Source organism: Callionymus lyra, chromosome 5 (genome assembly GCF_982586985.1).
Source record: "Callionymus lyra chromosome 5, fCalLyr1.hap1.1, whole genome shotgun sequence".
Taxonomy (NCBI): domain Eukaryota; kingdom Metazoa; phylum Chordata; class Actinopteri; order Syngnathiformes; family Callionymidae; genus Callionymus; species Callionymus lyra.
This window is the reverse complement of record NC_141822.1, coordinates 10,729,592-10,742,777: the sequence shown is the minus strand read 5'-3', so window position 1 is coordinate 10,742,777 and position 13,186 is coordinate 10,729,592. Positions and strand designations below refer to the sequence as shown.

General features: G+C 35.6%; 2 protein-coding genes across 2 annotated transcripts; both read left to right on the top strand.

Annotated features, from left to right (window-relative positions):
* Positions 1–90: 90 nt before the first annotated feature.
* Positions 91–3,659, top strand: surf2 (surfeit 2). The gene is made up of 6 exons (XM_087792439.1): positions 91–263; positions 375–526; positions 1,517–1,620; positions 2,710–2,892; positions 2,963–3,093; positions 3,151–3,659. The coding sequence occupies exons 1-6, from the start codon at positions 189–191 to the stop codon at positions 3,241–3,243; spliced, it is 738 nt and encodes a 245-aa protein (XP_087648565.1). The 5' UTR covers positions 91–188; the 3' UTR covers positions 3,244–3,659.
* An 811-nt stretch (positions 3,660–4,470) lies between these two features.
* surf4 (surfeit 4) lies at positions 4,471–12,505 on the top strand. Its single transcript, XM_087790754.1, has 6 exons — positions 4,471–4,658; positions 7,317–7,503; positions 8,605–8,681; positions 8,746–8,789; positions 9,652–9,838; positions 11,402–12,505. Exons 1-6 carry the CDS (start codon positions 4,611–4,613, stop codon positions 11,666–11,668), a joined length of 810 nt encoding a protein of 269 aa, XP_087646880.1. The 5' UTR covers positions 4,471–4,610; the 3' UTR covers positions 11,669–12,505.
* The last annotated feature ends 681 nt before the right edge of the window (positions 12,506–13,186 follow it).

Here is a 13,186-nt window from a genome sequence, read left to right as displayed (position 1 = left end):
AACTATTTGATTTTAATAATTATGATTCTGAAATTCTAAATAAATTGCGCACGGGTGTTTCGGCCGGACGATTATTCGGGAGCACCGATTTCCGTCTTGTCGTAAACAAGCACGTGTGGTCGCCGCTGTATCAGTTGGTGGGTGTTTCCATAAAGTGTCTTGTTTTCAGTGTTAAAGCGTTAAAGATCATGGAAGATTTACCAATGGACGTCAGCACTTTCCTCAGTAATCACCCGTTCCTTCAGCTGACAGATGGCAAAAAGGTCAGCTCGCTAAAAGCTACTCCGGAAGTTGTGTTGCTATATATAATCTTTGAGTTGTTGACATGGTTCCCTGTGAGCCAGAGTGCGTGACGTCATCTAATGTGTTGACAGATCAAATGTACCCTGAACGGACACGAGATGCCCTGCAAGCTCCTGGAGATTGAAAGCTTCACAAAAGGGAAGAAATACGAGAAACTAAGCGCTGCTGCGGAGTTTGACTACAGTCAGTACGAACCACATGTCGTCCAGAGTTCAAAACAAGAGTAAGTTGTCACTGTTGTCAACCTGGAGGAGGATTTATTATGATCAGAAATAATAAAGTCTTAAATCATGTTAAATTCTCTCACAGATCATAGCACACATCAAACTTTTAACAATATTTAAACTGGATACAACGTAAAAATCTCAGAGGAAGTGGATGCTATGCCTCTTTCAGTTTGTTTTCAAAATAAAATTATATTATTTAAAAAACAATTAATGATTCGTCTTTTTCAATGGGCTTTTTGGTCAAATCTGTAGTTTAATATTTTATGTTTTTAAAGCATAAACGTTAAATTTGTTTTATATTGATGGATCTACTGACTCCTATAAGAAACATCTTAAGACGTTTTTATTTGTTCAGGCTTTTCCTTGATTTTCTGGAACTCCTGTTGTGTTATCAGTTTTATCTTGATCTTTAAAGTATATACTTTATTGAATATTGTTTTGATTGTTTAAGCGCTTTGTGACCCTGGTCTGGAAAAGCGCTATAGAAATAAAAATTACTTACTTACTTACTTTTATTTATTTTTTCTTCTCATTGTTATTTTGAAATTTAAAAAAAATGCTTTACAGTAGTGGTCCCCAATTAGAAAACGTATATCAATAGTATTTTCAAAATGACTCAGGATTTTTTTTTGTGTGTGGTGTGGATACATTTAAAAATATCAATGAAATTAAATAAAATAAAAATGTCTTGTGCATTAAAGTTTGCATATAAAAAAACAAACAACGTTTGCATATTCCTTTTTTATATACAATATATATTGTTAATTTATAAGATGGTTGGATTTTATGAAGATCTATACTTTAAATAAATATTCATATTAATGTCTTTGTGGTTAAAAAAGCTACTTATTTTATTATTATTCTGCACAAGCTAGAGATGCGGCCGACCCTTTTTAAACAGATCTCTCTTTCCGACACCTGACTTTGTTCGGCCTCCAAAACTCACCTGTTCTGTTCTTAAGTGCACGTCTTTGTCTCCACTGCAGAAAGCAGCTTTTCTGTAAACTTACCCTCCGGCACCTGAACCGACAACCTCACCACGTTCTGAGGCATGTCAACGGGAAGAGATTCAAGAAGGCCCTCGCCAAATGTAAGTACATCTTTTTACACGTACACCAGTTTAAATTCTTCCTTTTACGATCCAGGTGTGCTTTGTCCCAGCAAGTATCTTATTCATATATTTTTTGTATCTTATTTGTAAATATTTGCTTTTAGATACTTGCATTTTTACTTACCCTGGTAATGTTATTACTCACTGTTTGTCTTTGTACATAGTCAATATACAAGTTTGCCAGTTAATTAAAGCTCATATTTGTGTTTGTGTTTAATTAAAAAAGTACATTTACTTGGAAACGTGTTAATAAATTCACATGAAATATTCCGGATTGTTTAGAATTTCTCTTTGAAGATTTGAACATTCCTTTTAATTGGCTTCTCACCAGTGCTGCTGTGTCCTAAACGATAGTTTTGTTGAATTTGAACACTTGAAGTAATACAAATAAAAAATAATGTCCTTATTATACAGCAGATCTGTGGGTGATTCAATCATTTCAAATGTAATCAAGTGTTATAATTACTCCTGTTAACATATAAAGTTGTTCTCTATCCCCAAAGATCACAATCTATTTCAAATATGAAGCAAGATCGACATTATCGTCCGTACCCTTCAGCTAGGAAGAGAGGGAGAGTTCAGATGATTGACGGATCAGTTGTCACTTGTTCTCAGAAATTGCTTCATATACTGAAAATAAATGATGATCTTTTGAGAAAGGGAACCAGTTTTTACATTCACAGGAGAAATTGGGAAACAAAGTTGTTCCACAAACTCTCTTCATCTCTTCACTGAGGATATCATGTAGCACAACTCAGAAGTTGTTTTTTTTGTTTGGTTCTCATATTGTTTCTGGCACATTTAGCATTTCAATTCAACAGAACAAACTTTGTGGATGATGCCAGATTATTTTCATTCACGATTCTTGCAGAGTTCCAACATAAAAAATGTAGTTTATAAAATAAAAAAGTATTTAATTAAAACAGAACCTCCCTCAAGTTATTAGCACTTAATCCTGATAATGAGGAACATTTCAACTAGTTTTACTTCTACTGTTTCTGAAGATAAATTGTCTATTTATAGAAATATATTGTGTTTTTTAAGAATCGCATTTGTATCTTTGGCCAGACGAAGAATGTGTGAAGCAGGGCGTGGAGTATGTCCCCATCAGACTTACACAGAAAAGGCCCAAGAACTTTGTAGATGTCGACCGGGGAAGGTCTTCGAAGCAGGGGAAGAAAATGTGGGAGCCCACGTCCAGTGGCGACGAGCACAGCGACTCAGAAGACAGCTTGAGTGACCTTTATCCCGGTCAGTTCCGTGTCCGCTGGTTTTCATCAACACGTCTAGAAACACACTGATCTTCTTGATCCTCCACTAGAGAAAATGTTCAGTCCGCAGCAGGAAGACGCGGAGGAAGAAAAAGCCGGAAACGCTGAGGAAGACGACTTCCAAACCGATGAGGAGGAGGAAATGGAAGTGGAAGTGAAGGAGCAGCCGAAACGAAAGAAGGTTTGACGCGTTACATTTTCTTGTTATATTCTTCTTTATGATGTCTGTGTCTTCCAGGTTCAAGGTGGCGGCTTCCAGAAGAAAAACAGAAATAACAACTGGCAACCATCGCGTCACAAGAAACACCCAAAATTACAGAATGGGAAATAAAAAATATATATATCTGAACTTGTTCTTTTGTCTTTTTTTAAGAGCTGAAATATTAGGTTAGGTAGAACTTTATTGATCCCTCAGGAGGTCTTTTTTTTTTTTAGGTTAGGTAGAATTAGAATAGAATATTAGTTTTGAAATATTAAGTGTTTGGCATACTTTTATATTGAAGTTATAGGAATATTACGAGCATATTTCGTTTTTTTTCATCAATAATAAAAGTATATTTTTAGTTGTTTTTCACTTCCACGTGATGCTTTCGAGAAATCACTAACTACAGTCTAGAAAAGATGACGATGTCTATCCATCTGTCACTGTCACGCTCCATCCTTCCTTCGATCCTCCACCTAGTTGTGTTATCAGTTTTATCTTGCCCTTTAAAATATATACTTTATTAAATATTTTTCTGATTGTTTAAGCACTTTGTGACCCTAGTCTGGAAAAGCGCTATACAAATAAAAAAATACTTACTTACTTACTAGTGAAGGACCTTCTTAACTCTATCCTGGTCGAGGCGTTCACGAGAACCATGGCCTCTGACTCGGGAGGAGATGATCTAAGAAGTAAGTAAATAAGTAATTTTTATTTATATAGCGCTTTTCCAGACCAGGGTCACAAAGCGCTTAAACAATCAAAACAATATTCAATAAAGTATATACTTTAAAGATCAAGATAAAACTGATAACACAACAGGAGTTCCAGAAAATCAAGGAAAAGCCTGAACAAATAGAAATGTCTTAAGATGTTTCTTAAGAAGCCTCACATTTCGTTCTTCTCTGGTTCAGAAAGATCATGAGTTATATAGTTACCTAAACATGTGATTAAGGTAAGGTAAGGCAAGGTAAAACTTTATTGATAAATTGTTTTACTTACTTTAATTACTACAATAAAACAATATTTAAAAAAATGTTTTTAATTATATTGTTAAACTTCTTTACGAATGACTTTAATATTGTTACTACATTTTATCCGCTATATATATTTTTAAATAAATAAATAAAGCTCAAAAATATTGGCGTTCGCTCCTCACGTTCCAACATATTAAAACAATAAATATAAAAACGCGAGGAATGATGGAAGGACGTTTATTTTTTTTGACGTCTTTTTGGGTTTTAAATAAAGTCAACAGAGATGCTGGGCCCGGGGATGGATCAGTGTACGTGGCACACGGCGGTTGCAGAGCCATGTAGGGGGGAACTGACTCTCCTCCCGTCAAATCGCGGGGCATTGTGGGGCGGAAGGGCGGCCTTTCTCTGGCGAAAACACAGTCGGTGCTTCTTCTAGTAAAAAAAAAAATAACGTGACGGCGGCAACGAGGACGCGACGAGCTTTTTCCTTCGCTGACAGAAAACCCTCTCGACGGCACCATGGGACAGGAGGATCTCATGAACACGGCCGAGGACGTGGCAGACCAGGTGAGTTCCACTTTAGCACCGTTAGCTTCGGATGCTACTCACTAGCGTCGCAAGAGTTTCGTCCACAGAAAATGACGCCGCTTTTTTTAAACGCATTTTTCTTGGTTTGTTTTCAACGCTATTTTATCCGGAGATGGAGATGACATGTGTGCTCCCTCCAGAGCTCTGGTTTAAACTCTTTAAGGTGTGACATCTGGTTCGCATGAAAAATATATTTGAAGTTTTTAACAGTTGTGACAAAACACACAGAACGAAACTGGAAGTTTACTTCAAAAATATACTATTTTTAAGGAGTAGTTACGTGTCATTTCCATTATTTGTTTATTTGTCCAAATGAATAAAGTATGTATGAAATACTGCAAGTCAGTTATTATCATCTGATTGACAGTACAATGAGTGGTTGACTTTTGAGTTTACTTCTCAATGAAAAGACCAGAAGTACCAACTTTAAAGTATTCAAATGATGATGTATTTCAAATACTATCTTCCTTTATTTTTATCCCAAATTAAATCGACTTCTCTGTGTATTTGAATATTTTCAAAACTACAAACTAACGTTTGATTAAACTTCAATAAAACAATAAATTATAGTCAATATTTTAAATCAATTATTCATACAATAAAATGGTTAACGATACAGTAAATAAAATAAAACATTTTACATGACATTAAGAAGAAAAAAAAAAACATTTTGTGAAATCAATGAAATAATAAAGACATAATATATTACCATATGAGTTCAAACGAACACTGCCTTTGTTACCTGGATGTTAAAACACCTGAAATAAGTAACATGTTAAGTTTCAGGCTCCCTCTGAAAACTGACTAAACTGACTAAAAATAAATTAAGTGACATGTAAAGGAACCAAACCAGTTTCTTGACTATTTGTAAAGGCATTTAAATTCAGGTTTTGTAAAGAAAGTCTGTTTATTTTACTAACTAAATTATTTCTTTCCACCAATTCCTGAGGCAATGAATCCTTCCGTAGTATGCGTATACGTATGCAGCAAAGATGGTAGATTTAATGATAATTTAAAGGTGTATTATTGTTCACTTGTGTAGTGTCGTTGACTTGTTAGCAAGTTTTATTGTAGAGTGTTTACAGATCTGGACTCACGTGCTGGGAATTTCTCCGCTCGATTTCCTGATCACAATGTTATATATCGATTAAAATGGGAGGATAAAATGAGATCGGCGTAGATTGACCCCATTTTTCTGAGGCTAGTGTGGATGACACGTTACATACACCTCACTTTGAGGAAGGGTCTATTTCCAGGCCGCCCGAGGAGCTTTGTCGGGATTGGCTCGCCGTGCGTCCATTCATGCCCGGCGTTGCAGTCAGACTGGGGAGTCGGTGGCGTCTGATAGGCCGAGGAGGGTCCGTCAGTGCTGATGTGGACTGCCGAGTGGGTGGAGACCACCGGTCCTTCACCGTGTCACAGGCTTTTGAGAAGATATGCGTGTTTCAGAGAAAAGTGTGAAGAGTTTAGTGGTTTCAGCAGAAGAAATCATCAAAGATGTATCAGAACATGCAGAAGACAGTGTTATAAATACGACAGGATTTTGTTGTGGTGATAACCGTATAGTTTAAACTAGTATTAAATATATACATATAGGAAATGCATTAAATAAAGATTGAATTAAGTCGTCAGTGATTTGAATCATCTTGTTGACATACATTTGAAAACGTATTCAATACATTTAAACTTTGAAACACTTTATTTTAATGTACTTTCCTCCAAACATTCCTTAAATAATGCTCTTCAAGTTTTACATGAATATAAATGTTATATACAGCACATACTTAGTTTTAAACATCGCACTGTTTTTGAGTCGGTGAGGAATTTAACGCAAATTCGATGATTATTATTGAAAATTATACATTTTTACACCTTAATATTTCCTGTTGCTGCATCAGCACTAGCAACAATCTACTTCCTGTTACCACAGGATGACCTATCGTGTATTCTTTCTTTTTTCTTTTTTTTTTGCTGCATCTCTAGTACTTCAAATGGTCTTGTGGACCATCACATGTCTCAATTGAATCACAAATCTATTGCAATTTTCACACAAATAGTTTAAAGATACCTTTAAATAAAGCCAGTTCATCTCGTGAAGTCAACACTGTGTCATCATCAGATCAAACTTTAGCATTTTAATAGTTAAAAACCTGAATAACCGGGATATCATTTGTGATGGATTCATGTTATTGATTGACTTATTCTCATGAAAATAAGTTTGTTCTCACCAAATTCCTCACTGCAGTATCTAGAAGTCTGTGGTAAAGTGGTTCCTGGTTTTTACGTGAAGAAGTGATGATGCAACTCAAACACGTTTTGTACATAATTTATGGCGACTTTGCTCTTTCTCCGCTGTCTTACAATTTACCTGAACAAATTTGGTTAAGTGAGGTGAACCGTTTGACTAAACTAGTTAAGAACATTGCTTACTCATCATGCAAAAGAACTAGTTGCGTTTGCTTAAGAACAGTTCAGAAACCTCCTCCAGGTCTGGACTATAATTCAGGGCTCAGACGGGGTCATAATTATCACGGGCGTCTTCATATCTTGCCTGAAGGTCTGGGGAGTGAAAATGAATCATTGTCCTGACACCAGACGTACAATGTCGTTTATCTTTTTGACTTTTGTGTCGTTCAGTTTCTGCGGGTGACCAAGCAGTACCTGCCACACTTGGCGCGCCTGTGTCTCATCAGCACCTTCCTGGAGGATGGGATCCGCATGTGGTTCCAGTGGAACGAGCAGAGGGACTACATCGAGGCCACCTGGAGCTGTGGCTACTTCCTGGCCACATGCTTCGTGCTGCTTAACCTTTTAGGACAGCTGGGTGAGCGACGACATGGATTTTAAATTCCTAAAATCTTGTTTAAAAGTTGATCGAGGCAAGATGCTGATTAAACTTGCATTTTTACATTTATTTTAAAAGGCTTATAATGTAAAACTACTGAATTAACTATTTATTAAGTATTTGAACATCAAACTTTATGTAAAAGTAATGAATCATGTTGAAAATAATTTCTTTATTTAATTGCATATGTTTTTAAAGTCAAACTTTTAATAAACATATTTTTGAATCTAATTGAAATGTATATACAGTGTGTATAATTTAAAAAATAAATAAATAAATGATTAAATTAAATAATTAAAAACAAATATTCAATGCTGAAGAGAAAAAAAAGTTTAAATAAAGAATGCAAAGTTTTAACATTGAAATAATTAACTTCAACATTCTGATGGCACTGATGCTATACTTTTGTACATGTCTAACAATAATCTTCTCCTGATTTGTTTTCATTATCCTTTATCGAAGAACTTTTAAACATAATCTAAACGTCTTCTTTTTTGTCATTTTTTAAATTCCTAATTTGCTTTCAAAATGCAGATTTTTATGGCTCATCACAATTGATTTTTATCATGAATCACAAACACATTTATCTCCATAATAATGGAACTAAAAGTACAAATCAATTATTTATACTCATTTATTCAGTGTTTCCAGGGATTCAAACTTATTTCTGACAACAAATGCTCTACTTGTATGTTATACTTGTATACGTGTATTTAAAGATCCTCTCAGAAATCAAATTTTTGGTTAAGCATCAATCGTATTTTGAAGCAGATGATCAAACGTGAGAATAATCATCTGCGATTTATCGTCACGCCCGTTTATCTTTGAAAGGCTGACGCTCGACATCCGAGTTCCACGGCTATCACTTACGACAGGTTCTGTGGTAACCCACTTACTGATAAATTCTCCTCTGTCAAGGTCTTTTCTTATCTTTATACACGACCAGATGGTGGAAGCAAGCTTTGACTTCTTATTTTTTCATTTCATTCTTGTAACAAGCCTCAGCAGCATTAAATAATGTTAGTAATTTTAGATGAATTCATAAGTTTATTGATCTTTAACCGGTTTCTCTCCTCACAGGCGGCTGCATCCTCATCCTCAGTAGAAATTTTGTACAGTACGCTTGCTTCGGACTGTTTGGCATCATCGCGCTACAGGTGAGAGAAACATCATCCACCGAATCTTGTGACTCCTCCGTCTTAACATGTCTTTCCTTTACAGACGGTCGCATACAGCATTTTATGGGACCTTAAGTTTTTGATGAGGTACGTCTACATTCCCCTGTTATCCCAGTGTTTGTCGCAGAAATATTTATTTGTATGTATTTAATTAGAACTAATTATTTCCCCACATTTTTAATGCATTCATATGTGTAACTATTGTTTTCTTTTACCTATTCTCTGTTAATATAGTTATATTCTTTAATAATAGTTTTGTTTTTTTCTCTGACTTTATTATAAAAAAAAAATTCAGGTTTGTATATGAGATTTTAAATCAAAAAGAGTATTTATTGATTTATTTATAGTTTTCATATGTATATGTGTATATATATATATAACTCCCTGCATTTGTACATCCGCCTCTCTCGAATTCACATATTCACATAGTTTTGTATAGTTTTTACTTTCAACATTTTTTCATGCAATATTTTTACATGGAAATGTATATATATATATATATATTGCTTTTACCCCCAAGTCATTCAATTTAAAAAACATTGCTTTTTATTTAAATGTTTTTATTATATTTATTTCTATTTATTCAAATGTATGACATCTATCTATTTTTAAACTAATCAATTTAAATGTTTTCTTTTTTTCTTTTTTTTAAATAAGAAAATATGAATAAAGTCTGTTTCACTGTATTTATCTTCTTACTATATGTGATCTATTGAGAATATATTTATGTATATTAAAAGAAAATCTGTGGGAAGGTTGTGTTATTTCTTGTCAATTCTGAGTCTCGCAGATATTAATATATGCTTCTGATGTCACCCTCATGTAGTCGGACCTCAACATTTACAAATATTGTCAAATAAAAAAAGGTTTTAAATCCTATCATCTGACAGAAGTGACATGTGACCCAGGTCTCCCTAAAAGTAACCCTCCTCTCGCCCTCCTCCCGCAGGAACCTGGCTCTGGGTGGCGGTCTGCTGCTGCTGCTGGCCGAGTCACGCTCCGAAGGCAAGAGCATGTTCGCTGGCGTGCCGTCCATGGGAGAGAGTTCACCGAAGCAGTACATGCAGCTGGGCGGCCGAGTGCTGCTGGTGCTCATGTTCATGACTCTGCTGCACTTCGATGCCAACTTTATCTCCGTGAGTTTTATCCACACGTTACTTTTTTGAACTTTGTTGAGCATTTAAAATGTTGACATTTAAATGGAAACTTGTTGAAAAATATACATTTGTTAAATAGGGGAGTATCTCAAAATACGATATATTACGATACTTTGTGACACTGTAGTAACAAGGATATATGTGTAGTATTGTCGAGTACTTGACTCTGGTGTTACAGTATTTACAGACCACATGACTCTTGATGAAGTCGTAACTGCTTTCCTTTGTTTTCAAACCCAAATATGTCCAAACATCAGCTTTAAAAGCTGCTGGAGTCGACTCCACATATCGCATTTATGAAAGTAAAACCTAAATAAATATTTGGTACAAGATTTGAAGCCTTCTCTACATCACATTATTATCATAATTTTAAATAAAATACTGCCATCTAGTGGACTCCAAGTATAACAACAGCCACTATTCTACAAGTAAAATAACGTTGTTGTAATAAAGTAAGTAATTTATATTTATACAGCTCTTTTCTAGACCAGGGTCACAAAGCGCTTAAACAATCAAAACAATACTCTAAAAAATATATACTAAAAAGATCAGGATAACAACCTTGATACTACAATTAGTGTACACAGATACAAACACAATCAGTATATTGAAGAAACGCAGCAATAAATAAAACATCTTCCGTGAATAAAGAACTTTCTTGGCTCTCATACAAAAAAGATACATATTTATCTTTTGTATGATGTCATAGTGTTTGTTTTTGGTTGCATTACTTTTGAAGAATGTCAATTTTAAAAATATGAATTTCGCTAAAGCTTAATATTCTATGTATTTACTACTTCAAACACAAGTAAAGATCATTAATAAATCAATTAATTTAAAACGAATCACTTGTTAATGTCGTACAATTACACTTTTAGAGTCTATTGATCTCTTTCCCACCAAACATTCATTTATGATTCCTTTAATGCTACTAGTTAAAACAAAGGTCTACTGGCTCGGGGGTTTCTTGCATTACGACACATTACGACACGTTGCGACAAGCAAGTTATTTTTATATGCATTTTCTTTGAACACTCGTCATGTCCATACGTCGTACATCTGTATCCAGATGTTACCTTCATCTTGGGGGATTTCAGTGACATTTTAGCTGCTGAGGGTATGATGACTGCTGCCATCTAGCGGCCTGGAAGTTTAATTGCGCCACAAAAATGAAAAAATGCTGTGAATATTTGCATGTATATGTTTAAAGATTTTTAATTGAATTACTTTATTTTAACACACTTTTTTGAAATGCAAAATAAAAAAATAACTATGATAAAACTAAATGATTTCAAATAAAAAATATTGAATTAAAACAATTATTTTGATAGAGTGCTGTTGAATATACAGTTAGGTGGGAATAAAAAAAACGTTTAACTTTATCAATATTTGGTTTTATCCCTTTTGTTAAATAAACCTCCGTTAGAGATTTTCAAGCATGTGGGTGAATGACCTTTGCGATTTTCTAGCTCACCACCAGAGGTCACTGTGGCCCACTGCTGCCATCAGCGGCCCACTATAAACCGTGTCTTCCCTCCTCAGGTCCTGCAGAACATGGTGGGCACGGCCCTCATCATCCTGGTGGCCATCGGCTTCAAGACCAAGTTGGCGGCCCTGACCCTGGTGGTGTGGCTCCTGGCCATCAACTTCTACTTCAACGCCTTCTGGAGCATCCCGGCCTACAAGCCCATGCACGACTTCCTCAAGTACGACTTCTTCCAGACGACCTCGGTCATCGGGGGCCTGCTGCTGGTGGTGGCGCTGGGGCCCGGCGGGGTGTCCATGGACGAGAAGAAGAAGGAGTGGTAGACTGAGCCGGGGGCGTCTGAGATTTAGAGGCTTGCACAACAGCACCACTAACTAGCCCTCGACAACTGGGACACAAAGACCGTCGGTTCACCCGCCTGGAGGAAAACCTTTATTTTCTAGATAACTCGTCTTTGGCCAAATCTTTAGATACCAACTCGCCTACCAAGGACATTGCCATGGTTTCTTTGTTTTTTTTTTTCTCCCCTTCTGTCATTTTATTTACAATATAATGTCTCATTTTGTAAACTTGAGTTGGAGAGTGGAGAGGCTCCTGTATTTCAAAGATCAACGATCAATAAATAAGTGAAAGATGTATAAATATAAATGTTCTGCGTGAAGAGATAGTTTTGCATTTTATGCTTCTTATTGTCATCAACGAGCGATTTCTCGAGCGAACCGGACGCGGTAGCTTCGGGTCTCCTCGTCAGTACTGATCCCTCTCGGCCCGCGGGAAGCTTCAAAACTTTACATTTCGACACTCAGCTAACAAGCCACGCTGTCTAAGCTAGAAAGAAAAGAAAAGGTGGATTGTCATTCTGTGTCAGGTCCAGGGATTTGTTGTCGGGCACATTGACGTGCGGGTCGTCGGCGCCGCCTTCATGAAACTGTATGATCAGGTGAAGCCTCCTCGGCCACTTTTAACATCCAGCCAAGAGGACGAAGCAGAGTCACCGGCCGCCTGGACTGACTTCGCTCGGTGTTTCTTGTCCAGTGTAAGAAAAATATAAATCCATGTATTGATTTTTTTCAGAGGTTTATATTGTATTTTTGATCATTTGTTATTTTGGTTTTTGGACGTTCATTGCAAACAATTAAAATAAAATATAAAAAAAATGACACATCTTTCAAAGTTTATAGATGCAATGGTGTCTGTGATCTTGATATTCTTGTCATATCGCATATATTTCTAATCGGTATAAAATTCGTTACCGCGAGATGACCATATAAAATGGGCTAAACAGCGAGCCCCAGTGGCGTTTTTTGGAACTGCATCTAAAATCCAAAATATTCTTTTAACTCTTTAATAGTTGGAACTAAATGAATTGGCATGATTTAATACTCAATTTAATTTAAATGGTCAAATCAGAACAAAATCATCTCTTTAAACTTTACAGTTTATGAGCTATATTCATAATACTTGTCCTCATAATTCATTCTATTAACTCTCGACATTTTCTTTAGAACAAGACCTTTTTAGGACATTAACGTTACAGATTTATATTTAGATCAAATATATTATATATATAATATAAGATTATTTTTTTAAATACAAACGCTTGATTCATACATTCAGCAGCAAAAACTTTTATGGCTTAGCTAGTTTAATTTTTTTCAGATAATTCTTCATATTGCCGTTGGAAATAAAGAAGAATTTAGGTCAACAGATTCTAAAATCTCACCAACAAAAAATCAAGCTTAAGAACCATGAGTGACGTCATCTATCGATTATGACGTCGCTTTTTGTAGCCAGGACTTGCTCAGGTTTTACGCGGGTGGTTTTTTAAACGGATTTGTTTC

What these genes read in the sequence shown, in the direction of transcription:
- surf2 (XM_087792439.1), top strand. Translation starts at nt 189, where the DNA reads ATGGAAGATTTACCAATGGACGTCAGCACTTTCCTCAGTAATCACCCG. An exon ending in CTTGAGTGACCTTTATCCCG is followed by an intron (nt 2,893 to 2,962) that starts GTCAGTTCCGTG and finishes ATCCTCCACTAG; the next exon opens with AGAAAATGTTCAGTCCGCAG. An exon ending in AGCAGCCGAAACGAAAGAAG is followed by an intron (nt 3,094 to 3,150) that starts GTTTGACGCGTT and finishes TGTGTCTTCCAG; the next exon opens with GTTCAAGGTGGCGGCTTCCA.
- surf4 (XM_087790754.1), top strand. Translation starts at nt 4,611, where the DNA reads ATGGGACAGGAGGATCTCATGAACACGGCCGAGGACGTGGCAGACCAG. An exon ending in CCGAGGACGTGGCAGACCAG is followed by an intron (nt 4,659 to 7,316) that starts GTGAGTTCCACT and finishes TGTGTCGTTCAG; the next exon opens with TTTCTGCGGGTGACCAAGCA. An exon ending in TAACCTTTTAGGACAGCTGG is followed by an intron (nt 7,504 to 8,604) that starts GTGAGCGACGAC and finishes CTCTCCTCACAG; the next exon opens with GCGGCTGCATCCTCATCCTC.